General features: G+C 45.1%; 2 protein-coding genes across 2 annotated transcripts in view; one reads left to right on the forward strand and one right to left on the reverse strand.

The window, feature by feature from the left end:
* Nucleotides 1-3,455: 3,455 nt before the first annotated feature.
* Nucleotides 3,456-27,946, reverse strand: part of CCNDBP1 (cyclin D1 binding protein 1) — a 35,212-nt gene continuing 10,721 nt past the window's right edge. Inside the window, exon 12 of the mRNA XM_082735437.1 lies at nucleotides 3,456-3,845. Coding sequence (XP_082591563.1) covers nucleotides 3,800-3,845 — 46 coding nt within the window. The 3' untranslated portion in view covers nucleotides 3,456-3,799. The remainder of the gene's footprint in view (nucleotides 3,846-27,946) is intronic.
* Nucleotides 7,348-27,067, forward strand: EPB42 (erythrocyte membrane protein band 4.2). The gene is made up of 13 exons (XM_082735422.1): nucleotides 7,348-7,534; nucleotides 8,691-8,876; nucleotides 9,685-9,918; nucleotides 12,907-13,025; nucleotides 14,428-14,532; nucleotides 15,413-15,590; nucleotides 15,985-16,123; nucleotides 16,416-16,519; nucleotides 17,245-17,487; nucleotides 20,151-20,447; nucleotides 23,384-23,550; nucleotides 24,643-24,776; nucleotides 26,760-27,067. Exons 1-13 carry the CDS (start codon nucleotides 7,525-7,527, stop codon nucleotides 26,920-26,922), a joined length of 2,079 nt encoding a protein of 692 aa, XP_082591548.1. The 5' UTR covers nucleotides 7,348-7,524; the 3' UTR covers nucleotides 26,923-27,067.

A 27,946-nucleotide genomic window follows, 5' to 3' on the forward strand; every position in this document is an offset into this window, starting at 1 on the left:
AACCTGGACAGCAGGGATTGGGAAGTGATATATAATTATTTCATTCTGTAACTGTTGCCTAACAATTGTGAAAATTGATTTCAGGAAAACATTGTGGGTGGGAACACCTTACAGAGAGAGGGGGCTCTGAAGTACTTGGAACATTTCAACTACTACACCCTCAGACTCTTTTATGAATCTTGATTTTAACACTACATTCATTAACTCTTTCACTTGGCAAATATTCAGAGTTTCTACTAGGGGCTAGGCCCTGAGCTAGGCCCTGAGGACAAAAGAAGGACCAGGGCCTGTCCTCAAGGAGCTCAAGTCTAAGCATGTGTTGGATGAAAAATGAACAGGAGGTTATAAGACAGAGTGATGAGAACTACTGTTGGAGTGAGTGTAGGGTGTTGTGGGAGCATGAGGAGGTACAGCTTGTCTAATCTTAGGACTGTGAATCAAGGAAGGATTCCTGGAGGGAGTGGCATTTAAGCTAAAAGACCAGGAGCTAGCCAAATAGACTCAGGGTCAAAGGGGATGGGGCGGAGTAAAGCAGTCAGGAATTGCAATCAGTCAGATAGCCAGAGATCAGATCTGGAAGAGATAAGAAGCAGAAAAAATAAGGCTAGAGACAAGAGAAGAAAAGTTTCAGGCAGGCAGTCTATTTAGACAGTGATCACCTGCAGGTGTCTGTTTCCTGTAAGTCTTGGATCACAGTCATACCTGCAGTGTCAGTGCTTAGAGCAGATTTTGTTTTGCAGAGCTGAGCAGACTTCATGTGATCTGAGAAGCATGTAAAGGACAAATAGTTCTCTAACCTAGTCTGTCATAGGAGCTTGCAATTCCAACCAGAGTCATTCCTCTGAGTTAATAAAGCCTTCCCTCAATGTCAAGGTTGTCTTTCAACTCTTCATTTAACATTTATTGAGAATCTATGTGTTGAATATTGTAGGTCCAAGTGATAGAGCATTAAACAAAGCAAACAAGGCAAAGGATTTGAATAGATAGTTCTCCAAAGATGATAGACAAATAGCCACAAAGCAGACAAAAAGATTCTCAATATCACTAATCATGAGAAAATTTCAAGTCAAAACTACACTGAAACATTAAAAGTAAATGCGACACAATTCTGTAATTCCACTGCTGGAATTAAACAAAACAAAAACATAAGTTTAGAAAGATCTATGCACCCTTATGTTTACTGCAGCATTAGTTACGATAGCCAAGATATGGAAGTAATGCAAGGGTCCATCCATAGGTGAATGAATAAAGAAGATGTCACATACACACACACACACACACACACACACACACACACACACACACACACAGGAATATTATTCAGCAAAACAAAACAAAACGACAGTGAGATGTTCCCACTTGTGACAACATGGATGGACTGAGAGAGGATTATGCCAAGTGAAATAAGTCAGATAGAGAAAGACATTCCTACATGATCTCACTTTCATGAAGAATCTAAGAAAAAATAGACAAAGCAGACAGACTCATAAATAGAACAAATGGATGGCTGGCAGAGGGCAAGAGAGTGGAGAAATGGGTAAAATGGGTGAAGAGGAGTGGGCGATACAGGCTTTCAGTTATGGAATGAATAGGTCATGGGAATAAAAGGTACAGCATAGGGAATACAGTCAATGGTACTATAATAGTATTATATGGTGACGGAAGGTAGCTACACTTGTGGTGATCATAGCATAACGTAAAGACTTGTCCAATCCCAGGCGCCTGGTTCAGTAGGTTAAGCATCTGCTTTCAGCTCAGATCATGATGTCAGGGTCCTGGGATTGAGTCCTACATCTGGCTCCCTGCTCAGCAAGGAGCCTGCTTCTCCCTCTCCCTCTGCCTCCCCCTGCTTGTGCTCTCTCTCTCTTTCTCTCTGTCAAATAAATAAATGAAATCTAAAAAAAAAAACTAAAACAAGACTTGTCCATAAGTCAAGCAGAGACAGTCAATTATCATATGGTTTCACTTAGTTGTGGAGCGTGACAAATAACATGGAGGACATAGGGAGATGGAGAGGAGAAGGAGGTTGAGGGAAATTGGAAGGGGAGATGAACCATGAGAGACTATGGACTCTGAAAAACAATCTGATGGTTTTGAAGGGGCGGGGATGGGAGGTTGGAGGAGCCAGGTGGTGGGTATTAGGAGGGCACCTATTGCATGGAGCACTGGGTGTGGTACATAAACAATGAATTCTGTTACACTGAAAAGAAATAAAAAAAAAAAGACTGTCCAATCCCTATACTGTACTGAACTAATGTAACACTGTGTGTCAACTATACTTCAAAAAAAGTCCTATGCTGAGATATTACCTTACACCCATGAGGATGGCTATCTAAAAAAAAAAAAAATACAAAAACAAAAACAGAAAATAACAAGTATTGGTGGGAATGTGGAGAAGTTAGAACTCTTGTGTGTTTTTTGTAGGCTTGTAAAATGGTGCAACCACTTTGGAAAACAGTATGGCAGTACCTCAAAAAGTTTAAAATACAACTACCATATGATCCAGCAATTCCACTTCTGGGTATAGATCCAAAAGAACTGAAAGCAGCATTTCAAAGACATACTTGCCTACCATGTCCATAGCACTATTCACAATAGCCAGGAGGTAGAAACACCCTGAAAGTCCATCGTTGAAAGAATGGATAATCAAAATTCAGTATATACATACAATGGAATACAATGTAGCCTTAAAAGGAAGAGAATCCTGCCACAGCTACAACAAGGATGAACCTTGAGGACATGATGCTACATGAAATAAGCCAGCCATAAAGGGATAAATACTGTATGATTCCACTTCTATGAAGTATCTAAATTAGTTAAATTAATGATATAGAAAGTAGAATGATGGTTACCAAAGCCTGAGACAAGGGAGCAGGGTGAGGGGATAGTAGTTGAATTAGTACAGAGTTTCAGTTCTGCAAGATGAAAAGATTCTCGTTCGAGATATCTTTCACAACAATGTAAACATACTTAACACTACTGAATTGTACACTTAAAAATGGTTAAGATGGGATGCCTGGGTGGCTCAGTGGGTTAAGCTGCTGCCTTCGGCTCAGGTCATGATCCCAGGGTCCTGGGATCGAGTCCCGCATCGGGCTCCTTGCTTGGCAGGGAGAGCCTGCCTCTCTCTTCACCTCTGCCTGCCTCTCTGCCTGCTTGTGTGCTTTCTCTCTCTCTTTCTGACAAATAAATAAATAAAATCTTTAAAAAAAAAAAAAAAAAAGAAAAATGGTTAAGATGATAGGGGTGCCTGGGTGGCTCAGTCAGTTAAGTGTCCAGCTCTTGATTTCAGCTCAGGCCATAATCTCAGGGTTGTGAGATTGAGCCCTACTTTGGGCTCCACACTGGGTGTGAAATGTGCTTAAGATTTTCTCTCTTCCTCTCCCTCTGCCCCCTACCCATGATCTGTTTGAGCACATGTTTTCTCTACTTCTCTTTAAAAAAAAAAAAAATGGTTAAAATGGTAAGTTTATGGTACGTGTTTTCTACCACAGAATTTTTTCTATGCTGTTCCAACATTTATAACCTTATTAGATAAATAATAGTGATAACAATAGCATCCATAACAATGTCAACAGGAATAAAAATCTCCATTGATTGAGTGCCTAAAAACAAACAAGCAAGACCGGGCTTCAGTCTTCTTAAGTGTTGGTCTATTTCCTATTACCTTTACTCTTGCGGAACAGTCCTCCAGTGATCCCAACTGAAAACTGGGGTGTTTATTGGGGCCCTTCATTCCTCATGGCTGTGGAACTCCAATTTTTATTCTCCAGTAATGTGAGATTGTCAGAAGATCTGCTCAGATTCTCAGGTTGTCATCTGCCAATTGTGAATCAGCAAATGTCCTAAAGGGAAAAGTGACACGCTGTTAGGCCCACCCTGCTCTGCTTCTCTTCTTCCTGAGATCTTGATCCCTCAAATCTGTGCTGCCCTGATGCTTTTAGGCAGAGTTTTGAAATATTTTATTCAGCTTTTCTGGTTACTGTCAACAAGGGTGATAGGATCAAGCTAGTCTGCTCTATCTAGAAGCAAAAATCCTTGAGATATATTTTTAAAGATGTTATTTATTTATTTGACAGACAGAGATCACAAGTAGGCACAGAGGCAGGCAAAGAGAGGGGGAAGCAGACTCCCTGCTGAGCAGAGAGCCCCACAAGAGACTCGATCCCAGGACTCTGAGATCATGACCTGAGCCTAAGGTAGAGGCTTTAATCCACTGAGCCACCCAGGTGCCCCTTGCTTATTCCATTTAATGATGTAGTTTGGAGATTGTTCCCTATCAGTTTACGCAGAGCTACTTCATTCTTTTTCACATTAGCAGAGTTTTCTATTGAACACATCCTGTAATAGGTCTACCTAGTACCTTATTTATGAATGTTTATGTGGCTTCTGGTATTTTGCTATTTTAACTACAGTAAAATATTTAAGTATATCCATTGTACTATCCAGTACAATAATCAAACATGTAAAATGAAATTTATACAAGTATATCCATTGTACTATCCAGTACAATGGATATACTTGTATAAATTTCATTTTACATGTTTGATTATTTGCATTAGAATATCTAGAAGTGAAATGGCTGAGTCAAAAGCAGAGGGATTTAAGTTTTGGGTAAATATTACTTAACTTTCCTTAGAAAGCTATACCAACTTAGGGGCACCTGGGTGGCTCAGTTGGTTAAGTGTCTACCTTTGTGTCAGGTCATGATTCCAGGGTCCTGGGAATCCCTGCTCGGCAGGGAGTCTATTTCTCCCTCTTTCTCTGCCCCTCCGCCCACTCCTTCTCTCTCTCTCTCAAATAAATAAATAAAATCTTTTAAAAAAAGGAAAGAAAGCTATTTCAACTTACATTCCTACCAGTACTTTTAGAGAGTAACTCCCTAGCCATCATTAACTCAGAAAGTTGACAAACTACTCTATCTTTGCCAGTCTGATAGGTGAAAGAAATAATATCCCAGGGTAGTTTAATTTTGCATTTCTATTAAATGAGGCTGGACATGTTCTCATGTATTTAAGAGACACTTGAATTTTCTTTTCTGTCATATCCTTCGCCTTTTTTTCTATTGATTTGTTGTTCTTTACTTATTGATTTGCAGATACCGTTTACATTAAGGAAAGTAAAAATTTGTGTTATGGGTTCTAAACATTTCTCCCAATTTGTTGTATATCTTTTTTTTAAATTTTTTAAATTTATTTTCAGCATAACAGTATTCATTGTTTTTGTATCACACCCAGTGCTCCATGCAATCCGTGCCCTCTATAATACCCACCACCTGGTACCCTGACCTCCCACCCCCCACCCCTTCAAAACCCTCAGATTGTTTTTCAGAGTTGTATATTGTCTAACTTTATGGAGTTTTCCAAGTAAAAAAATTTCAAGGAATAAAAATTATCTATTTTTTCTTTATGGCTTCTAAGGTTTGTGTTATATTTTAAAAAGCCTTCTCCACGCTGACTTAACAGTGTCTATTATCTTTTCTTCTAGTATTTTTAGGATTTAATTTTTTCCATTTAGAGTTTTGATCCATCTGGAATTCATTTTGGTGTATGGTGAAAGATACGAAATCAATTTTACTCTGCAAGCTCGTTGTCCCCAAACCATTTATTACTAAGTCCTTATCTTCCCCATTGATTCAAAGTGCCACGTTTAGCCCATATTTAATGTGTTTATTTTGGTCAATGTACTTTTTCAAATGTAGTGATATCATACTATGGTTTAATATCTAGAAAGCTGGTTATACTACATAAGAAGTCAGAAATGTAGCATGACAAGGCCCACTAGACAGTAAAACACATCTTAGATGTTTTCATCTAAAACATCTTTATATCTTCTTAGATCTTTTTATTTTTTATTTTTTATTTTTTTTTTATTTATTTATCAGAGAGAGAGGTGGGGGAGAGAGTGAGCACAGGCAGACAGAGGCAGAGGGAGAAGCAGGCTCCCTGCCAAGCAAGGAGCCTGATGTGGGACTCGATCCCAGGACGTTGGGATCATGACCTGAGCCGAAGGCAGCTGCTTAACCAACTGAGCCACCCAGGCGTCCCTTCTTAGATCTTTTTAGATTATATCTGATATCTTTTAGAAATTTTCTTTTGAACCTTAGAATCAGCTTTTCTAGTTTCAGAGAAAAAGCTTGTTAGAGTTGTTATTGGGAATGCATTAAACTTAAGAATAGCATTCTAAGTGATCTTTTATAATCATTTTTTTAGTTGATTTATGGTTTCCAGGTAAAAATCACATTATCTTCAAGTAATGAAAAATTTACCTCTTCATTTCTCATAAGGATCATTTTCAGGGGGAGTAAAAAAGCAGCAGCTTCATTTCTCCTCCTTCTCCTCCTTCTCCTCCTTCTCCTCCTTCTCCTCCCTCTCCTCCCTCTCCTCCCTCTCCTCCTCCTCCTCCTCCTTCTCCTCCTTCTTCTTCTCCTTCTCCTCCTTCTCCTCCTTCTCCTTCTTCTCCTCCTTCTCCTTCTTCTCCTCCTTCTCCTCCTTCTTCTTCTCCTTCTCCTTCTTCTTCTTCTTTTTCTTCTAACATAATAAGATTCTTCAAATGGGCAATGGCTCAAAGTTTTAAAAGTATAAAAGTATAAACAGGAGAAAAATCATCTTCCTACCCCATTCTCCAGCTCTCCTCCCCACAGGCACCTGGTGTTCTTTGTAGTGTCTTTTATATCTTTCTACAGGTATCCCATATGCATGCAGGCCAGCACGGCTGTCCCTGAGAGTGTTCCGGGTTGCACATCTTAGATACCTCTAGCAAAAGCTGGGCTTCCGAAAACCAAAGAGGGCCAAAGAGGAGGTCCTTTCTTGTGTCTTTTCTCCCCCATGACTAGATAAGTTGAAATAGAAAAGACATAGGCCCTCAGTCCCAAGATAGTTCCCAACCTTCCCTGGAAGAGTGTTCCAGACCCGGTGGGCTTAGAAGAGCAGGGGCTCTGACTTCTACTTTTAGGATATTTATTTTTCACCAACAAATTCTACCTCTTTATCTGTTTAACACAGATGAATCCCAGACACACAGGTCTCTCTATTACCAAAATAGCCACAAACAAGTAGCAACTTAAAGCCCATGAAGTGTTTAGGGCCTGAAATTTGGAGTTGGATATGGGCCTCCTATTTATGGAGTCATCTCTTCCAGAGTCTTCCAGCATTGTCCAGGTAAGATCTCTGAGGGTCTCTTGAGACCATTGAAGTAACAGGCTTAGAAGTGTCCTCTCAGCTTCTAGCTGGCAGATCTTCCCCCATTCCACCCTTCACCCCAGCCCGGCATAAGAGATAAAATGAAAAAGGGCAACTCCCAGCAGCTGGCCCAAGAGATACCAGTGGGGAGAGAGAAAGAAAAAAAGAAACATGTGTGGGAGCTCACAGGAGGAGTGGGAGGACACTCCACTGTTGTTCTTAAACCAATGAGAGTACCTCCATCATTTTCTCTCAGGACAGATTCAGAAAGGCAGCAGCACGGAGCAACAGTTCAAGCAACAGGCATTTTCTGTGGTCAAGTGGAGAAGAGCAGCCTATAGCCATGGGACAGGGTGAGCCAAGCCACTTCTCCATGAGGCTTACTTAACTCTCAGTAGCTCCTCCATCATAACATGTTTTCATTAAGAGAAGTAGGATGGTGGTGGAGGTTATGGTGGTGTGACTGGTGGAGGTGGTGATAGGTGCTGCTGGTGGTGGATGTGATGGTGGGTGGGGCTGTGTTAGGAGTGGTAGTGGGTGCTGTGGTGGTGGTAGCATCGGTATGGCTAGGTGTGGCAATACGGTTGGTTGTTGGTGGTAAATCGGTGGCCATAGTTGTGAAGACGATGATGACAGTTAACATGGATTTATGGCATTACAACATGATTATTCTCACTGGATTGTGATACACACAGGAGATAACCCTGGCAAAGCATGAGGGCATTATAGCCTCAAAGCTAAGTTGGAAAGAAGGGGAGGTAAGAGTCAGGGAATCCAAATTCAAGGGACAGAGGCCAACAACAAGCAAGATAATAGATAGAACCAGAGGACACAGAAAGCTCAGGAGCCTTTGCACAAGTCTGTTGTATATTTGTAAGACTTATTATAAAATGAGAACTGCTTGAAAGGCTGTCATAATACTTTCAGGTCCCCTCCTTGGAAAGTTTTTCGGGGGCTACAAGAGGCTGTGGGTTTGGTGAGCCTTTAGGTGAAAGAGCCAAGTATGATCTCGGGTGAGTTGGTTCTAACTCTCTGGGCCTCACTCTTGTCTATAAAACAAGAGAATCAGCTCAGCAATTTCAAAACAAGCTTTAAAAATTATCTGACAGTGTTTGAAGAAGACAGGAGTAGGGGTAAGCAAAATTCTAGGTTTTATCCATTGTTTTGGATAGGGACCAGAAAAGAAGGTCAACAATGAGAGCAAGCATTGCTCTTATTAATAATATAGTAAAAGTCTCATTGAATGGGACTTCCTACATGTCTGACACTGTGCTAAGTGTATTAATACATTAATTCATTTCATTTCTCCAACTCTGCAGAGAAGGATGATTATTCTAAGGAAGAGGAAACTGAGGTTCAGGGGGTTAAGTTACTTGCTTTAGGCGGCACAGCTAGTATGTAAGTTGACCTGAGGATCTGAACCTCAGTTTAACTCTAACTCCAGGGTCTCTGCTTTTACTAGAGTTGTCACATTTACCTCATTTCCGTGACTTCCCTTTTCCACCACAGCTCTGGGGATCAAGAACTGTGACTTCCAGGCAGCAAAAAACAATGAGGAGCACCACACCAAGGCCATCAGCTCCCGGCATCTCATTGTGAGGAGAGGACAGCCCTTCACCATCATCCTGCACTTCCAGGCTCCAGTCTATGCATTTACGTCCAACCTGAAGAAGGTAGCCCTCATTGCACAAACTGGTGAGTGAGGCAGGCCTGGGACTGGAGAGCTTCTTGCTCTAGGACTCCCTCAGGGAACAAAGGGGAAAATGGCCCCCACTGTACCTGAGACTCAAGAAGTCCTGTCCACCTGGGAAGGCTGTGGTGAGGATGAGATAACATGTCTAAAAAATAGTGTGTATTGGGGTGCCTGGGTGGCTCAGTTGGCTAAGTGGCCAACTCTTGCTTTTGGCTCAGGTCATGATCTCAGGCCCTGGGATTGAGGCCCTTGTGTGGCCCTGCACTTGATGGGAAGTCTGCTTGAGGACTCTCTCTCCTCCCTCTTCCCTCCCCCTGCTCTCTCTCTAAAATAGGTAAATAAATCTTTTTAAAAATTCTGTTTATTATGATTCAGAAGTTGCTGAGCATCATTATCACTAAGGGGTTCCTTTTGGTTACAAATATATCAGTTTTGTAGAAAGCCTGAATGGATCTAATCTAGGCTTATGGTAACACTTAATCACTACTATTTATTGAATTTGTACTGCATGTCAGATATTGGGCCAAGGACTTTACAGTATCACATTAAGACTTCACATCCGCCCTACAAAGAAGGCATACAACTATGCCCACTTTATACACTATGGATTTTTTTCTAGATGTAAGTCGATGAGCACAGAGAATCTGTGCTCTCCCCGCACCCTTTACTGCCTCCCATTACTGGATGGGCTGCTTCCATTCTCATTGAAAACCAGTTATTCGCCTGTTCCAACTTTGTGATACTTGATTTTATTACTCTGAGTTGTGACCAAAAGGTTCAAATGACCAACTCATCTCTGTGTGACTGCAGGAGAGCATCCTTCCAAGGCCAACAAGACCCAAGCCATATTCCCAATTTCCCATCTGGGGGACCAGAAGTGGTGGAATGCGGCAGTGGAAGACAGAGATGACCAGTCCTGGGCCATCTCTGTGACCGCACCCGCAGACGCCATCATTGGCCATTACTCGCTCCTGCTGCAGGTCTTGGGCAAGAAGCAACTCCACCTAGGCCAGTTCACACTGCTCTTTAACCCTTGGGCTCGAGGTGAGTTTGGACCTGAACCAGTCTGGGCTGCACAGGGACTCCAGGCCTCACAGCTGGGGCACAGCTCTGGAAAAAAGTGACTGTCCCAGGCCCCAGTGGGCAGCTCCCCCTCAGGACAACACCAGCATTCAGTTACTGTGGTACCTGCTCCTTGGCTGAATGGCCTCTCAGACACGGGACCTGTGTCAGTGTCACCCTTGGCACAAGCAGCCTGGGGCCTCCCACTGAAAGCAAAGGCTTATCTCACCACCAAACCCTGGTGCCAGGTCGGGGCTCTTTGGTCACACGAGCTGAGACTCACTGAGATGATCCTGGCAGAGCTGCTCTTTATTGTGATAGCACAGGGGCCGAGAACTGGAAAGTGGTTCTGGAATGGATGCAACCTGAGGAATGGGCTTCTTTGTTTCTCCCCTGGGTTCCCATAGTCTGCGTTCAGGGTGAATCCAGGTTTTACAGGACCTGAGGTCTATTTGTATAATTTAAGGAAAAGAACACAAAAGTTTGAATTGCTGAGGCCTAAAGTGGTCTGTGCAAGTGAAGGGCCCAAAGCTTCAGCTTCATCAGCTCTAAAATAAATCTGCCCTGTTTGGTTGTCTTGCTTCTCTCCACTTGTATGTTCTCTTACTACTGGCTGCTGGGTCCTCTCCACATTGTTCTAAATATTCGCTAGAGTGGCAAATGAAACAGCTAGGGGCCTATAACTCAGTGGACTAAGGGTGGGCTTTCCTGAGGTCAGGTGACCTCCTGCAGCCCCACCAGTGGCCACCTCTTGGCAAAGCCCAGCCTTGGCTCTTAGGGCTATTTCATCTAAAAAAAATCATCGGAGGTGGTTGACATGTCCCAAACATGAGGAGGGCATCTCCTCTTCTTTCCCATTCTGAAGGTTGACTTAAATCTGCCACCCCTCACCTTAATCCTCCGGGCTCCCTGAAGTGTTTCTTGGGGGGGATGGGAAACAATTTCAACCAGCTTTCCTGTCCTCACTACCCAGACAACAAGTGCAGAGCCTTTTTCTTTCAGGAGTTTCACTGCCAGCCTGAAGCGGCCCTCATAAGGCAAGGCTGGAGACAAAAGGAAACAGGGAACCAGACAAAATCTTCCCGGGCTTTTCCAGCCAGTTCCTAACTCCCTTTCTTTGTAGCATCTGAAACTCAGTGGGCTCCCTTTCTCCACTTTTCTTGCACAGGGTGGGGTTCTCCAATCCCCCTCCTTCAGGTAGCCCTGCCTATCCTCAGTTCAGGCTCTTACTTCCTGATCCAAGGGGATGAGCAGGTAGAGCAATAGAGGGGAATGAGTGTCCATTCAGGGGCAGCTGCCCCATGTGGGTAAATGTGGAGTCAGGGCCCCTTCAGCTGCAGGAGGACCCATGACTCTTGAAATACTCCCCTCCAAAGTTGAAGTCCCAGTGTACCTGCCTCGCTGACTTGAGCCCACAATCAGAGCTAGGCCCTCATGCCAGAGCAAAGACACAGCAAAGACAGTTCTGAAACTGTGCTCAGTTCAGTGGGAACTCTTAGCCTTGACTCCATGCCAGGTTTCTTGCCTCTAGGCTTGGTTTGACCTGCCTGGGGAAGGCCTCTCTACGTGAGTCCCTGTGGAGATGTCTGTGTTGGCAGGGGTGAATGATGGGCTCTGCTCATCTGAGAACTGATTAAGAGATTTTCAGATTATCCAGGACAAGTCCCATCTTAGCATACTTAGAGATGGAGCCTTCTGCACTCAAAAAGAAATTTTATATCCTATAAGTAAAGTCCTATTCAAAAGCAGAGAACTTTATAAAAGGGGGCCACACTCTGGGGGGGAAAGGGGAGGATGATGCAACCTGTGCTCTGATAAGGTACCTCCCAGACCCCTGCAGAGCCTGGGGCCCAGGACCTCAGTTTGAAGTGATTTCATAGAAGCACTCAATATGGAGGGACAGGAGTCAAGGGCTCCTCAGGCACATGGTTCTATGATTTTAGGCCTCAGATTCTTCAGTACTTCCTAATTTTTAATATCCTATCCTTCTGTTGTTTTGCATACCGTACCCTCCTCCCAGCAGATGCCTAGAGGGATAATCTGGAAAGCCTCTTCTCTTATTAGTAGTCCCCAGGAACCAGCCTAAGCACCCTCCTCCCCTACCCCACCCAGCAACACGTGCAGAGAGAGACAGTTGGCAAACAGAGCAGGTCTCCTTGACGCTCCCGGCTTCCTAGTGTATCCTCCTTAAAGCCCACAATCCTCCTCATGAACCCCAGCCTGACCCTTTGAGGAAGGCAGCAGGAGAGGCAGGAGAGATTGTGGGAGTCTCAGACCCACTTGGATGCCCCCAGGGCTTCCACTAGCTTCTACTTCGCCCAGCTCCATGGTTCTCTCTGACCCTGTCTTACTGTGTGCTCCTCTTCCTTTCTGCTCACCTCTGTCAACCTATGTTTGATAGTTTTGGTTTTTTTTTCTGAAACACCATTTAAAAAATTTTTTTTAACATTTTATTTTTAAATAATCTCTATGCCCAATGTGGGGCTCCAACTTGTAACTCCAAGATCAAGAGTTGCATGCTTTACCCACTGGGCCAGCCAAGCACACCTGAAATGCTATATATTTTTTTTTTTTCTTTTTTACTTGAACTTGTGAGATCTAACAGGTCCACTGGGAATTTCCCTGGGCTGTTGCCAAACTCTCTTGGGCCGAAAGCACTCTGGCTGCCCATGTCTTCTGGGAACCAGTAGGCTTTTTAAGCTTGACTTGTTCCTGTCTGTCTGGTTGACCATGTAGGCCACCTTGACTGACCCCTGGGACTCTGACCCCTGTCCCCACTCTGCATCAGAGAAGACTCTGGGTCCCAGTGGGGTCAGTGAGAAAAGGGAATTCCTCCCCAGTCTTCATCACGCCCAGAGCTAAAGGGAAGGCCAGCAGCCAAACCTGGACTGGGCAGGGAGGGCAGAGGCCTAGCTGTGGACAGCAGGCCTAGCTCCCCACAGGCCCTCATCCCTGCCTGCTTTTCACCAGAGGATGCTGTGTTCCTGAAGAAGGAGTCTCAACGCAGGGAGTACGTATTGAACCAGAATGGCCTCATCTACCTGGGTACAGCTGAGTGCTTCCACGCAGAGCCCTGGGACTTTGGCCAGGTATGGTGACCTCTGAGGAAGGGCAGTGATTGCCCCATAATCTTCAGTGTTCAGACCAGAGCTGGCAGATCCAAAAGCCTGTAGGTAATGAGGCCATTTCTTTTGTTGTTGTTGTTGTTCTTCTCCTTCTTCTTCTTCTTCTTTTTAAGAATTCATGCCATGAGTTTATTTACAAACATATTGAGTATGTTGAACTTGAGTTTGATCCATTTTTCAAAGAGAATGCACCTCTCAAAATGCTCTCTTCCATGTCTGTTTAATGGATTAATTTAAACACCTTATTTCTTAAGCAGTTAGTGTCTTACTACAAAATAAGGTGAAGGAAATCCAGACCCAAGTATATAGTCATCATAACTAGTAAATGAGGCTTGTTTTCTACTGAAAAATGGCAAATCCTTCCCTGAGCCCTCCTCACAGTGGCTCCTACAGACCACAGAGATTGTGAACCTCCAGATGCTTTATCCCAGCATAGCGCTCTTGGAAGTTCTGTGAAAGGTGCAGAGACCCAAGATGGACGAAATGGTGGCGCCACACAGAATCCTCCTTTTCTCACAACCTTGTTTCCTGGTGTGTCAGTGAGGCTTCTTTTGGCCATTTCCGCCATGTGGTGCCTCTTTCCTCAGGGCCACGTCAGACCAGCCTCCACAGCTTCCAGAGCTATCTTCCTAAAGGCCACAGCAGATCAACCCTCTGTTAAATCCCCACTGTCTACAGGATAAAAAAGTAAATGCCCTGGCTTGACCCCTAAGGCCCTTCAGAGCCAGGCCACTGCTTTCCTTTCCTCAAGAGCCCCTCCATGCAGCAGCTTCTGGCCATCCCCTGAACAAACAGGCTGAATATGACTGGAATACCTTCCCTCCTTTATCACCCCAGAAAATTCCTACCCGTCTTTTAAGACCATCAGAATGTTTTCCTCAGCCCCCAAAGATAAGAGTGACTCTTCTCACTATGCCCTCTGCTCTGGGCTGACATCTTTCCTAGAACACTGGCCGTGTTCCTGAGATCCATAGTCTAAGTGCCTACATGACCCTCTCTGCTCCTAAATGTGGATTCCTCAAGAGCAAGAGCTGTCTTGGGTCTCCTCCTCCTGTGGGTCAGTCCTAGAAGGAGATATAGGAGCACACGAAATGGCAAATGACAGAAATGAACTGATACAGCTCTGGTCCTCAATGGCTCCCACCCTGTTGGGAATTCAGACAACAGAAAAGGCAAAGGATGGGACTGCGTGGACTCAGGGACCAGGGGGGATGGTGGAGGGAGGGAAAAGCCAGAACTCCCACAGGAGACAAGAAGGCAAGGCTGGAAGGAATGGAACCTGAGTCTGGAAGAAGTCTGAGGTGATGGTGGGGGGATGAGTATGCAACCTGGAAGTCTTCATCATGGTCCTATGTGCTCCTTGCAGTTTGAGAGCAGTGTCATCAACCTCAGCCTCCGCTTACTGAGTGTGGACAAGCAGGTGGAGGAGTGGGGCAACCCTGAGCATGTGGCCTGTATTTTGGGTGCCTTGGTAAGTAAGTTGGGGAGGGAGGGGAGTCCTCTGCTAGAGCTGCCTACATTTACGGCCCTGGAAATCTTCAAATCACAAATGGTACCTTCCTCCTAGGATGTGGGGGCCAGTTCCTAGAGACAGTCTCAGTGAGGAGGGAGGGCAGTAGTATCCACAAGGGAGAGAAAAGCAAAGGGAAGTGTCATCCCTTGGGACACAAGCCAGGAGGACTAAAACTGGCCCGGATTTCCTCAGAGCACTCCTCCTTCCTTTTCCTCCTCCCATCAGCCCAACCTGCAGGCTTAAGTCCATGGGAGGGAGGGGATAGGATCTAACTTGCCCAGTGTTTGCTGTTCAAGTGGTCATTTGTTTTCATTTCTAAATTATTCCTAAGAATATACAGACCATGAAGGTAGTTTGGGGCTTCCTACTATCCCTAAATGTCCCTTCAGAGAAATTGTGGTTTCCTCATTTCTGCTCATGCCTCTGGACTCCCCTCTGAAGAGGTGGACGAGGACAAGGTCAACCTGTGAGGAGGAGGAAGCTTGGGATAAGTGGGCCTTGAGGCCCCAAGTGCAAATGCTCTCAAAGGAATCAGGGTCAGGCAAATGAGGGAGTAGTGAAACCAGCCGCCAATGAGAGGCAGCTCTCTGGCTTTTCTTAGGATGTGAACTTTGCTTGCCAATGTGGTCAATGAACCCCTGGCTTCCAGAGGGCTAGAGAGAAAGGAGAATTTCCCAGGCCCCACTCCTAGAAATTACAAGCCAATGGGTAGGGTGAAGCCCAGGAGTAACCAGATGATTCTGATACAGGTGGTCTAAGCCCTCCTTACTCCCTGCCCCTCCTCCAGAGGCTGTTCTGTCCTGGGCCCCACATAACATGTGCTCATTTCCACAAACAGCTACATGCTCTCAAGGAGAAGAGTGTCCTGCCCCCAACAAAGGCTGCCACTGCCCAGGAAGGGGCCTTGCTGAGCAAGCGCCGGGGCAGTGTGCCCATCCTGCGGCAGTGGGTCACAGGCCAAGGGCGACCTGTGTACGACAGTCAGGCCTGGGTGTTCGCCGCAGTTGCCTGCACAGGTACAGAGCTGGTTTGCCTGCTGCACTCCTGGGTCACCTTGGCTACTGTACAGCGTGTCCGCCCTGCCTTTTGGGTTTCCCCATGCTTTTGCCCTGAAACTTTCCCTCCTCATGCTCCAGGACAGCAAACCCCAGTGCTCTATTATACATTGTGCAAGCCTTGCCCTGCTGTAGACTCTGACTGCTGCATACACTTTAAGTGTCTCATCTCTCGGCCTTCAAGTACCCTGTGTGTGTGTGTCAGTCCTACCTGCCAGGTGCCGGTGTCCCTCCTCTTTCCACAGCATCAGGCGGCATTTAAGACCGTGCCTTCCCAGAGGAGACACTGAAAACTCTAGCTATACATACACAGGCCTCTCTGGCACCCCCTGACTCTTTGGTCCCTTCCACACAGTGCTGCGAAGCCTGGGAATCCCTGCCCGTGTTATTACCACGTTCACTTCAGCCCAGGGAACCGGCGGACGCTTGTTGGTGAATGAATACTACAATGAGGAGGGCCTTCAGAATGGAGAAGGCCAAGGAGGCAGAATCTGGTGAGAAGCCCAAGCAGGATGAGGTCCCAGACATGGAAACCATGAGGTTTCCAAACCCACATGGTATAACCTCATGACAACCCCCTCCCACACTCTGAGTGACCTAGCGCTGAGAGGAGGCCCTCAAGATTCTTGTAGCCAGGATGCTCCCAGCACCTCCCCTCCACCCCTAGAGTGTTGCAGCCACTTTTACAGACTCCTCCCGTCCCCATGGCAATAATGACTCTGCCATCTCTAGTCCTCTTTAGGACCACTTTCTTCCTCACTTGAATTACTCCTTTGGTGCCTTCAGGATCTTCCAGACTTCCACGGAGTGCTGGATGACCCGGCCTGCTTTGCCCCCAGGTTATGATGGATGGCAGATTCTGTACCCATGTGTTTCCAATGGAGGTGGAGGTAATGGCTGGGGGTAGACCCACTACCATCCTGGGCTGCACAAAGCTGTGCAAGCAAGAAGTCCCTCAAAAACAGGAGCAGCAGGAGGTCCAAAGGGGGTCTGTGTCTTCTAAAACAGGAGAAGTAGAAGGAGTGATAGTGGCCAACAGAATGCTCACCTGAAGTCTGAAGCAGGCTCAAGGGAACAAAGGTGTTAACCATCTAGGCCCAAGGCCATGGGGAGACTTGTCCTATCTCAGAGCAATGGGCGAGGGAGCAGAGTCTCAGTGAAGGGTAAAAGGCCTTAAGATAGCTGGTGGATGTGCTGGGTTAGGGGCTTGTGAGAAGAAATCTCCAGGAGCCATACAAGGACTGCTCTTCCTTCCTCAGCAGCAGAACAGTAACAGAGCCTGGCATAAAGGAAGCGCTCAATAAAGGTGACCTGTTCTTATCATATCCGTAGTAGAGCTGGCTAAGGAACTCGGCTTTACTACATTCCTCTGAGGTTCTTCCTGCCCAGTTTCTGAGAGGTCTCCTGCCATAAGCCATGACCAAAAAGTACTGTAACTAAATAATTGTGAATTTCACTACTGCAGTGCCCTTCCAGAAACTCTGCCTTGTGCCCACCTCTGACCTTGATCTCAGGGAAGGGAAAATAGGGTATAGGATAGGGAATGAGGTTATACAGCTCTGACTCAAAGGTTTGGGTACAGTTCCTCTGGCTCACTGAACTTTTTCTCCCTCAGTCCTGGGGTCCTGTGATCTGACCCCTGTCAAAGCAGTCAAGGAGGGGACACTAAGCCTGACCCCTGGAGTATCAGACCTTTTTGCTGCCGTAAATGCATCGTGTGTGGTCTGGAAGTGTCGGGAGGACGGCGCACTGGAGCTGACCAACTCCAACACTAAGTATGTTGGCAACAACATTAGCACCAAGGGTGTGGGCAGCAACCGCTGTGAGGACATCACTCAGAACTACAAGTATCCTGAAGGTACTGGGCAGGGGAGGGCCCCAGGCTTCTCAGCACCTGAAACGCCAACAGAGGGTAAGGGATGGGCCAGGAAGATGCAGGCTAGAGAGACTCACAGTCTTCTCCCCATCATATAAAATAGGATTTTGTAACCCCATTTGATACTATCAGCATTTGGGGGCAGATAACTCTCCATTGTGGGGGGCTGTGCATCACAGGATGTTCAACAGCATTTTCAGGTTGCATCCACTAGAGGCCAGGACTCCACAATGGGCTGTGACAACCAAAAAGGTCTCCAGGTGTTTCTAAATGTCCCCTGGGGGGGGGGGCAAAATTACCCCCCAGTTGAAAACCACTACTATAAAACAACACACTAATACCAACTCCAGCTGCCATAAGATGTTCTCCCTCTCTCCTTCTCGCCCTCTCTTCTAGCACCCCAAATCTGTTCCTTTCTCCATAGTGATTAATGGCACCACTGTCACCTATTTATCCAAACACGAAGGCTTGCACTCTCCTCAACTCTCCCTCCTTCACTGCCCCATATTACTCTCACATCTCTTTCCTCACCTTCTTCCTGACTGCTTATAGAAAATTCAGGGCCTCAACAGCTCTTGTCTGCAGCATTGTAACAGCCTCCTAACTGGAACCCCCTGGGTCCAGTCTCTCCATTATCGCTCCCTTTCCAACTTAGTTTCCACGAAAGACACAAAATGATGTTACTCCCCTGCTCTAGAATATTCCATGGCCCCCACTGCCCTTGGAATAAGTCAACTCTTCACTTAGGAAGGTGTGAGTCCCTGCAGACCTGTCCTCAGAGTCAGCATGGCTTGTCCAAAAGTTTGCTCTCCCACCATTCAAGGGGCAAATGCTTAACACCTGAAGAACGGGAATGACCTGGAAAAGACAAGCTTTATCTGTGGTGGATCTGCCCAATGCAGACTTTTTTTTTTTTAAGTTATACATATATTTTAAAGATTTTGTTTTATTTATTTGGCAGACAGAGATCACAAGTAGGCAGAGAGGCAGGCAGAGAGAATGGGGGAAGCAGGCTCCCTGCTGAGCAGAGAACTCGATGCAGGGCTCGATCCCAGAACCCTGGGATCATGACCTTAGCCAAAAGCAGAGGCTTTAAACCCACTGAGCCACCCAGGTGCCCCAAGTTTTTTATATTAATTACAGTTGGTTAACATACAGTGTAATATTAGTTTCAGGTGTACCATATGATTCAACACTTTCATACATCACCCAGTGCTCACGATGACAAGCACAATCCTTAATCCCCATCACCTATTTCACCCATCTCCCCCAACTACCTTCCTTCTGGTAACCAACAGTTTGTTCTCTATAGTTGAGTCTGTTTCCTGGTTTGCCTCTCTCTCTTTTCCCCCTTTGCTCATTTGTTTCTTAAATTCCACATATGAGTGAAGTCATATGCTATCTGTCTTTCTGCGACTGAGTTATTTCACTTAGCATAATACACTCTAGCTCCAACCATAGTGTTGCAAATTGCAAGATTTCATTCTTTTTAATGACTGAATAATATTCGTGTGTGTGATCTTCTTATTCATTCATCAGTTGATGAACACTTGGGCTGCCTCCATAATCTAACTAGTTGTAGAAAATGCTGCTATAAACATCAGGGCGCATGCATCCCTTTGAATTAGTATTTTTGTATTCTTTGGGTAAGTACCTACCAGTGCAATTGCTGGATTGCAGGGTAGTTCTACTTTTAACTTTTTGAGGAACTTCCGTACTGCTTTCCAGAGGAGCAGAACCCACTTGCATTCCCACCAACAGTGCAAGAGGGCTCCCCTTTCTCCACAACCTCACCAAAACCTGTTGCTTCTTGTGTTGTTTATTTTAGCCATTCTGAAAGGTGTGGGGCGATATTTCACTGTAGTTTTGATTTGCATTCTCTGATGATGAGTGATGTTGAGCATCTTTTTGTGTGTCTGTTGGCCATCTATATGTCTTCTTTGGAGAAATGTCTATGCATGTCTTCTGCCCTTTTTTTAAATTGGATAATTCATTTTGGGGATGATGAGTTTTATAGATTCTTTATTTTGGATAGTACCCTGTATCAGACATGTCATTTGCACGGATCTTCTCCCATTCTGTAGGCTGTCTTTTAGTTTTGTTGTTTGTTTCCTTTGCTATGCAGATGATTTTTATTTTGATGTAGTCCAAATAAATTTTTTTAAGATTTTATTTATTTATTTGACAGAGAGCACAAGTAGGCAGAGAGGCAGGCAAAGAGAGAGGAAGGGAAACAGGGTCCCTGCTGAGCAGAGAGCCTGATGCAGGGCTCAATCCCAGGACCCCGAGATCATGACCTGAGCCAAAGGCAAAGGCTTTAACCCACTGAACCACCCAGGTGCCCCCAATAGTATATTTTTGCTTTTCTCTTGCCTCAGGAGACATATCTAGAAAGAAGTTGCTATGGCCCATGTCAAAGAAGTTACTACCTGAGTTCTAGGACTGTTTTGTGGTTTCATGTCTCACATTAAGACAGACTTTTTTTTTTTTTTTTTTTAAGCTAAATGTGGCTTTAGAGAATTACAGAGCTCTTGTGATTTTGGCTTTTGAGTGGCAGTGGGTAAATGAATCTTAATCTTGGACTTTTACTAGAACGGTCTATACCCCCTAGATAAGAGGCCTGCTTTATTTCCTCTATTCTTCAGGATCTCTTCAAGAAAAAGAGGTGCTGGAGAAAGTCCAGGAAGAGAGAATGCGACATGAAAAAGACAGTGGCATCCATCCTCCCAGTCTCAAGACTGCTGAACTTCTACACATATTCTTAGAAGTACCCTGTTCCCTAAACCTGGGAGGGGAAGCCCAGTACTCAGTGAAACTGGTTAACCTCAGTGACCAGGAGAAGGCAGTGCAGCTGACATCTGCCTTGCAGGCAATATACTACAATGGCATCCTTGCTGCTGAGCTCTGGAAGAGGAAGCAGTCCCTTATGCTCGGTCCCAAGGGTAATTCTATGGCCCCCAGATATCCCCAAACTCCAGCTTCCATCCTGACAGGCAGCAGCCTAAGGGCACCCCCTGAAAGTCTGAAGAGGTGGCTTCTAGCCCCTAATGTGCCCCCTGTTTCTCTGCCAGTCAACACATATTTATTGAGCTTCACAGAGACCAAAGCCCCCACAATTCCGACTGCAGTCAGATAAGGAAACAGACAATGGTAGCAGTTAAAGAAGTGTTTGATAAGGTCAACAGAGTACAACAGCAGGGGAGCATCTCATCCAGGTTACAGCAGGCTGCTCCCAGATAAAGCAGACTGCACTGGGTCTGAAAGGATGAGTAGGAAGGACAGTGAGAGCCAAAAAGTAAGTTACGAATATTCAAGGCACATGGAAGAACATGTGCACAGGCTCTTCCTCCCCCCAAAGTCCTCCTTCATTGGTCTGGGATGGGGTCCAGGCATTGGTACTTTTTAAAAGCTCCCCATGTTATCCTAGGGTTGAAAGTTCCTGGACTACAGCAGTTGCTCTCAAACTTTGCTGCCTATTAGAATCACCTGGGGAAGTTTGATGCTCAGCCTGTCTCCCAGATCAATTAAATTAGAAACCCCAGGGTTGGACCCAAACATCAAAAACTGTTTAATTTCACTGAGTGATTCCAATGTGCAGATAAGAGAGGATCAGTGGACTGGAGCTTGTCTACATTATTTCAACAGCCTCCTAACCAGCTCCCCTGCCTCCAATCTCTTCACCGTGTTCCCTTTCTGAGGGGGGCAGAGTCTGGATCATGCAGGGACTTGTATGTCATGCCAAGGAGTTTTAATTTTGTTCTTTGGGCAGTGGGAAGCTGGGGAAAATGTGAACTAGAGGGGCCTATGTGATCAGAAATCCATTTAAAAAAAATAACTTTTGTCTGAGTGGAATGGAAGAAGTCCTATTAGAATGATGACTCTCAGCCTTGGCTACATGTTGAATCACCTGGGGAACTTTAAAAATACTGCTGCCTGGGCCTCAATGCCAGAGTCTAATATAATTGATTTGTTGTGTAGCCTGGCATTGGAACTGTTTTATAATGCTGTATGATTCTAATGTGCATCTAATGCTGACAACACTGGATCAGAGGTTGGAAGGCTTTATAATGGGCAAGGCATGAAGGACAAATTAGACTAGCAGCACTTCCAATGAAGACATACTAAGGAGGTAGGATAGACTGGACTTGTGAATATGTGTGTGGGGGGCGGTGAGAGGGTCGCTTCCTTTCTAGAACAGGAAAAATGGGGGAGAGCACGTATGGGGAGAAGGATGATGAGTTCTGTTTGTGGCATGTTGGGTTTGAAAGTCCATGAGACATCCAAACAGATGGCCAGTAGATGGCTAGACACCTAAACCTGGTATTCAAAATAAAGGCCTGCATTGGAAACCAGAGGTGGGAATCCCCGCCCAGAGAGGGCTGCCAAGAGTCAGGGCATTGAGTTCCTGGGGGTGGAAGAAAAGTTGTGAGAAGAGAAGAGGGTGAAAGGGGAACCCAGGCAGCACCAACATGTAGGGGGCAGGCAGGGAAAGAACATAGAATAGGGAAACAGAGAAGTCAAAGAGAGGAAGGAGCAACCAGAGGGACAGCAGAGTGGCCATGAGATGTCGAGGCTGAAAACAGACACTGAGGGAGTGGTCTTACTGAGAAGTGATGTTAAAGGTCAGCTTCCTGCAGGCTAAACAGATGAAGAGCTGAGGAAGCAAGACATAGTATGCAGTCCTTCCTGGAAGAACCCACAGAAAAATGACACAGGCTGAGTGGTGGTCAGCCAAGGACACTGGGTAGAGCGAGGGTGTTTTTTTGTTTACTTAAGATCAGAGAGCAGAATCTGCTTATACACTGAGGAAAATAATCAACAGAGAGGGAAAGACTGAAGCCTCGGAAAGATGGGTTATAACTGATGGTGCAACCCTTAGGGGACTGAGAGGCAACTAGAATAACTGTAGTTACTTTTGGTAAACACAGTGTTAAGTGTTCCATATGCATCATCTCACTTATCCTTACAACAACCTTCTGAGGCAGCAGCCATTATTTTTTTTTTTTAAAGATTTTATTTATTTATTTGACAGAGAGAGAGATCACAAGTAGGCAGAGAGTCAAGCAGAGAGAGAAGGGGAAGCAGGCTCCCCACTGAGCAGAGAGCCTGATGCAGGGCTTGATCCCAGGACACTGAGACCATGACCTGAGCCAAAGGCAGCGGCCTAATCCACTGGGCCACCCAGGCACCCCGGCAGCAGCCATTATTATCCCCATTTTACAGATGAGGAGATCAAGACACATAGAGGTTACATAATTTGCTCAAAAGTAACACAGCAGACAGTGGTGGGGTCAGAATGGGGCAGAGACTTACGGAGTGGAGGGTCTGACTTGGGGAGGGAGGACATCTCATCTTCCTGGAGGTGGTAGCAGGAAGCAGGGGTAGATGACTATGTCTACAGGTTGGGACTGGGAACATGAGCTTGAGAAGATTCCTAGACAATGAGGGATGGCTTCATTTTCTCTCCAAAAGGGAAACAGAAGCAGCAGAGAATAAGAAGGAACTAAGTAAGCATATATTCAGCAATGACTGTGTGGCAGAGTCTGAGATAAGCACTCAGTATCTCAATTTAACACAAGCCACCCACCAGGTAGGCATTATTAATAGAAAAGGAATCTGAGGCCAGAGAGCTTAACTTGTTCTAGTATCCAGGGGCCTTCACCAGTCGCGCTGAGGTGGTCTGGCAAGTGTTGGAGGAGGCAGTGATGGCGGTGGGTGGTGGGATCTTGACGGAGTTCAGTTTGAAATTGCTGTGAGAAATGAGGCATCTTTCTGACTTCAGTAAGATACTGACTCCTTTGCACTATGTGTAATATTGCCTGTTGCCAGGGCGCACACACTCATGATTTGCACTGACTCCGCCTGTCTTATGTTTCAGCTAACATAATCACCAGCAACCTGTCTTTCTCCCATTTTGAGCAAAGCCCACCAGAGAACAGCTTCCTCAGACTCACTGTCATGGCCACGGCAATGCACTCTGAGTCCAGCCTTAGCTGCTTTGCTCAGGAAGACATCGTCATTTGTAGACCACACCTTACCATTGAGGTAGGCACCAGTCCTTCCCCAAGTCACTCTCACTTGCTCCTGTTTCAGAAGGAATCAGAGCCCCTCAAGCTTTAGGGCAAACAACCATGCTCTGGGATTACTAGAAAATGTTAGATTGAGAGCTCCTTCTCTTGAAAGAGATGGTTAAGGTCTACATCTTCCAGCTTCTTTTTTTTGGTTCCATAAAGATTTTAAAAAGCAGAGCCTCCCCAGTTGCTGCCTCCATTCTTGAATAATACGAGCCTATATCTATTTAGCACTTTATACATAAGTAAATGTATTTTCACCTTCTTTAATAGAAAAACCCTGTGAAGTGGAACCATTCCCATTATTCAGATGAGGAAACAATCCTGGAGATTATCATACCATGATAATGAAAATGGGATGTTTCAGAGGCTTATGGCTCTTGATCTAGTCCTCTTTCCACATGTCTACCCTGACCAAAATGAATGTGATCTGGTCCCAGCCCTCAATGAGTGTGTATTATGGTTAAGTAAAGGAGGCACAATGTTAGGTCTTTTATGTAAGTGCTTCAATAGAGGTATGAAGTCACTGTGGCATGTTAAGTAAGGGGATTAATTTCAGCTGGTGGGTTTGAGGAAGACTTACTAGGAGGAGGCATTTATGCCAGGACTTGAAAAATAGGTAAGCTTTAGTGCAGAAGTTGAGGAAGGCCACTGCAGGCCAAAGACTGAGCATAGAGGACCCAGTAAAGGGAGTCTGAGGGGGTTGCTGGGATGTCATTTAGTCAGGGGAAGAATAGATAAGGCTGGAGAAGGGGGTTGGGGTCAGACCACGAAAGGTTCTGAATGCCTACCAACACTGAATTCTGAAGACAATGGGAACCCCTCCAAGGTTTCTAAGTGGAGGAGAGAAACTACCAGAGATGGCCACAGATGAATCAAGGCAAGGGTAAGTATCAATTCAGGAAGACCAGATAGAAAAGTAAAGAAGTCAGGTGTGGAGTTTAGGTATAGATGGCAGAGACAAGAGCGTAACTGAGGAGAGTACAGGGAGGATGCCTAGGAGGGGAAGCAGTAAGTGCAGCCCTGTGCTCATGGCATCCACTCCAGGTTTTGCCTCTTCCCACAGATGCCAGAGACAGCAGAGCAATATCAACTTCTTAAGGCTTCAGTCCAGCTCCATAACTTCCTAGATGCTCCCTTGAAGGACTGTGTGATCTCCCTCTTTGGAAGGGGCCTCATTCACAGAGAGAGGAGGTATAGGTAAGAGACCACAAGCTTCTCGGGACACCTGGGTGGCTCAGTTGGTTAAACATCTGCCTTCAGCTCAGGTCAGGATCTTGGGATCCTGGGATCAAGTCCTGCATCTGGGCTCCCTGCTCAATGGGGAGCCTGCTTCACCTTCTCCCCCTGTCCCTACCCACCCTCACTTGTGCTCTCTCAAATAAATAAAGTATTTTAAAAGAGAGAGAGAGACTGCTAGCTTCTCATCTCACTGAAACAACTCTACTTGTTAGAAAGGCAGGGATCCAAGATTAGTGACTGTCTTTTTGCTGTGTTCATAGAGATAGAAAAAAAATACCTTCTATGGGCACCTGGGTGGCTCAGTGGGTTAAAGCCTCTGTCTTCAGCTCGGGTAAGGATCCTGGGGTCCTGGGATCGAGTCCCGCATCTGGCTCTCTGCTCAGCATGGAGCCTGCTTCCTCCTCTCTCTCTCTCTGCCTACCTGTGATCTCTACCAAAAAAAAATAAAATCTTAAAAAAAAAATACCCTCTAGAAGCAGAACTGAAAGATTAGGGCCTCCTCTTGGTAGACAGGAGTGAGGAAGTGCCCAACGGGCATCCACCTGACCCCAATTGCTGCCCTGGTCATGCAGGAAGAGGTTTGGTATTGCTGGTAATTGCAGGCAAGGAGTTAGGCCTGAGTATAAGAAAATATCCCAGAGAGCTCAGGCTGCCTCTTGGTGTGGCCAAAGAGCTGTATTCTACTAATGACAACTAATGAGCTATTTTGGAGATTCATCCACATGTGGTAAGCCCACTGCTCTGGCAACGTAAGGCTTCATTTGGTACATCTGTACTTTCTACCATGCCACTCTACAGTGATGGGCACCCAGAGAGCCTCCAGCTCTCAAACATCACAAATACTATTGCAATAAACAGCCTCACATGTCTTCTTATAAACTAGCTTGAAACTCTGGTCGGGGAGGAAAGAATGTACATCACAGGATCTGGTTTGACCGGGTACTGTCAGACTTGTCTGCACAATGACTGCAGAAGTCCACACCCCCTCCAGCAGTACAGGAGTTTCTATATTCCTACCATTTCTCCACTTTTCTTCACTCTTGGCCATACTCAGCTTCCTTTTCTCCAAACAGAAGTAAGGTAATATCTCATTATTGTTTTGATTTGCAACTCTTCATATGTTTATTAGCCTTTTCGGTTTCCTCCTCTGTAAAATATTTGTTTTTAATTTTGCCCACATTCCTTTTGGTGTTCCTGCCTTTCCTCCTTGTTGATCTGTAGGAGTTCCCTGTATGAGTTCTTTGTTGGTTTCAGATGTTGCAAGTATCTTCCTTCATTATTTCTTCTCTCACTGTGTCTGCTAAAAACACAGTATACAGTTTAGAGTTCACCGTGCCTACTCCTGAAATCCCTGGTAGTTTTCTGGTTATTGAGCCAATGCCTCAGCCTTATGAAACTCAATGAATCACTACTGCCAGTAGATTGAGAGAGGAGAGATTGTCAACATTTAACTATACTTTCATGGTATTCCAGATCAACCAGGGGGAAAGCTCCTCAAAGGAAATCTGTGCTACTCTCTTAGTCACTATGAGAAGGTTGCTGATAGGATGCCAAACACCATCTGTTAACAGACTGACATCTTCTGTATATGTCCACTGTACCCTCACAGCACTTAGCAATGTGAGGGATCCAAAACCACAGCCGTCCCAAACATACCCTGGTATTACTGCCAAGAGTGGGACCAGTCACAGGCGATAAAAGAAATAACAGATGCAGCTTGGAAGCCCTTAAATTAGGGTGTTTCTCTTCTTAACCCTGCAATTGTTTGCCATAGGGAGGCTTCTGTCTTCTATCTCCTTAAAACTTCCCCTGTTTCAACAGCAAGGTACTTAAATGTTTATTTCTTCACAGTTCACATCTTCAAGCAGGGAAGGATCAGAGTCACTGGGACTTAGCAAAGCAATGGGATAGAACTACCATCTGCCTTTTCCTTTATTTCAGATTAGCTTCTGTGTGGCCTGGAAACATCTTGTACACTGAATTCCAGTTCACACCGACACAGGTGGGGCTCCAGAGGCTCACTGTGGAAATGGACTGCGATATGTTCCAGAATGTAACCAACTACAGAAACATCACTGTGGAAGCCCCTGAACTTCCCGCTTAAACTTCCATTAAGTATCCCTTAATTAAAGTCTGATATTGATAACATGAACTCGGCCCACTAGAGAAATATGAAAACTATTAAGTATATAGAAAACAGGCCCTAGGAGAGAAAAATAAAAGAACCGTACTCCTTTTGTACAAAGTTATCATTTTTGTTTGTTATTTACATTATTTTGTTGCTTTGGCACTCTCTCAGTTTAATTTCAGTTCCTTCTCTTTATGACTCTTATTAGAAGTATAGAATAGCGCTTGATAAAAGTAAATTAAAACTCATAAAACTCATTTGACGTAAAGAATTTCAACTCAAGTACACACAAACTGCTCAAAAGAATTACTGTTGTAGCTGAGTAGAACTAAAAAGACCATGGGGACACATCAAAAGGGCAAATGGGATAAGTTACACCCATGCAAGGAACAAGACTGGCATCAGACATTGTGGAGACCTGCAGACCAAGTCAGGTCACCAGAATGCACATCATACAGGTTTACCCTGCTTTCTGATATGTGATCTTCTAGACCATTGCAAAAATACAATTAAATCATGATGGCCAAGCAAAAAGGCCCTTAAAACCATATAAACTCTCTTATACATTTACAAATTTTTGATGTATAAACATTTTATATTTACATTTGGAACAACATGTAATGTAGGAAAGAACAAGCATGTGTTAAGAAAAACAAACCTGTTCAATAAATTGGGCAACCTAACAAAATGAGCTCAATACTATGAAATAATTTTGGAGGCATGGATGGAATAACTTAGATGGAATAACTAATTTAGAAGGACTTAATGATAAGAATGATGATATTATGAAACCACTGAAGCACTTAAAGGAGCTTTGAAGTCATCTTCTCTAAATAAAGTCAGATGTTGGATGCCTGGGTGGCTCAGTCGGCTAAGCACCTGCCTTCAGCTCAGGTCACAATCCCAGGGTCCTAAGATCGAGCCCCATTTTGGACTCCCTGCTCAGTGGGGAGCCTGCTTCTCCCTCTGCCCAACCGTTCTGCTCATGCTCTCTGTCTCT

The sequence above is a fragment of the Mustela nivalis genome (genome assembly GCF_964662115.1).
Source record: "Mustela nivalis genome assembly, chromosome: 6".
Taxonomy (NCBI): domain Eukaryota; kingdom Metazoa; phylum Chordata; class Mammalia; order Carnivora; family Mustelidae; genus Mustela; species Mustela nivalis.

What these genes read in the sequence shown, in the direction of transcription:
- EPB42 (XM_082735422.1), top strand. An exon ending in CCTGTATTTTGGGTGCCTTG is followed by an intron (nt 14,533 to 15,412) that starts GTAAGTAAGTTG and finishes TTCCACAAACAG; the next exon opens with CTACATGCTCTCAAGGAGAA. An exon ending in CCTTATGCTCGGTCCCAAGG is followed by an intron (nt 20,448 to 23,383) that starts GTAATTCTATGG and finishes CTTATGTTTCAG; the next exon opens with CTAACATAATCACCAGCAAC.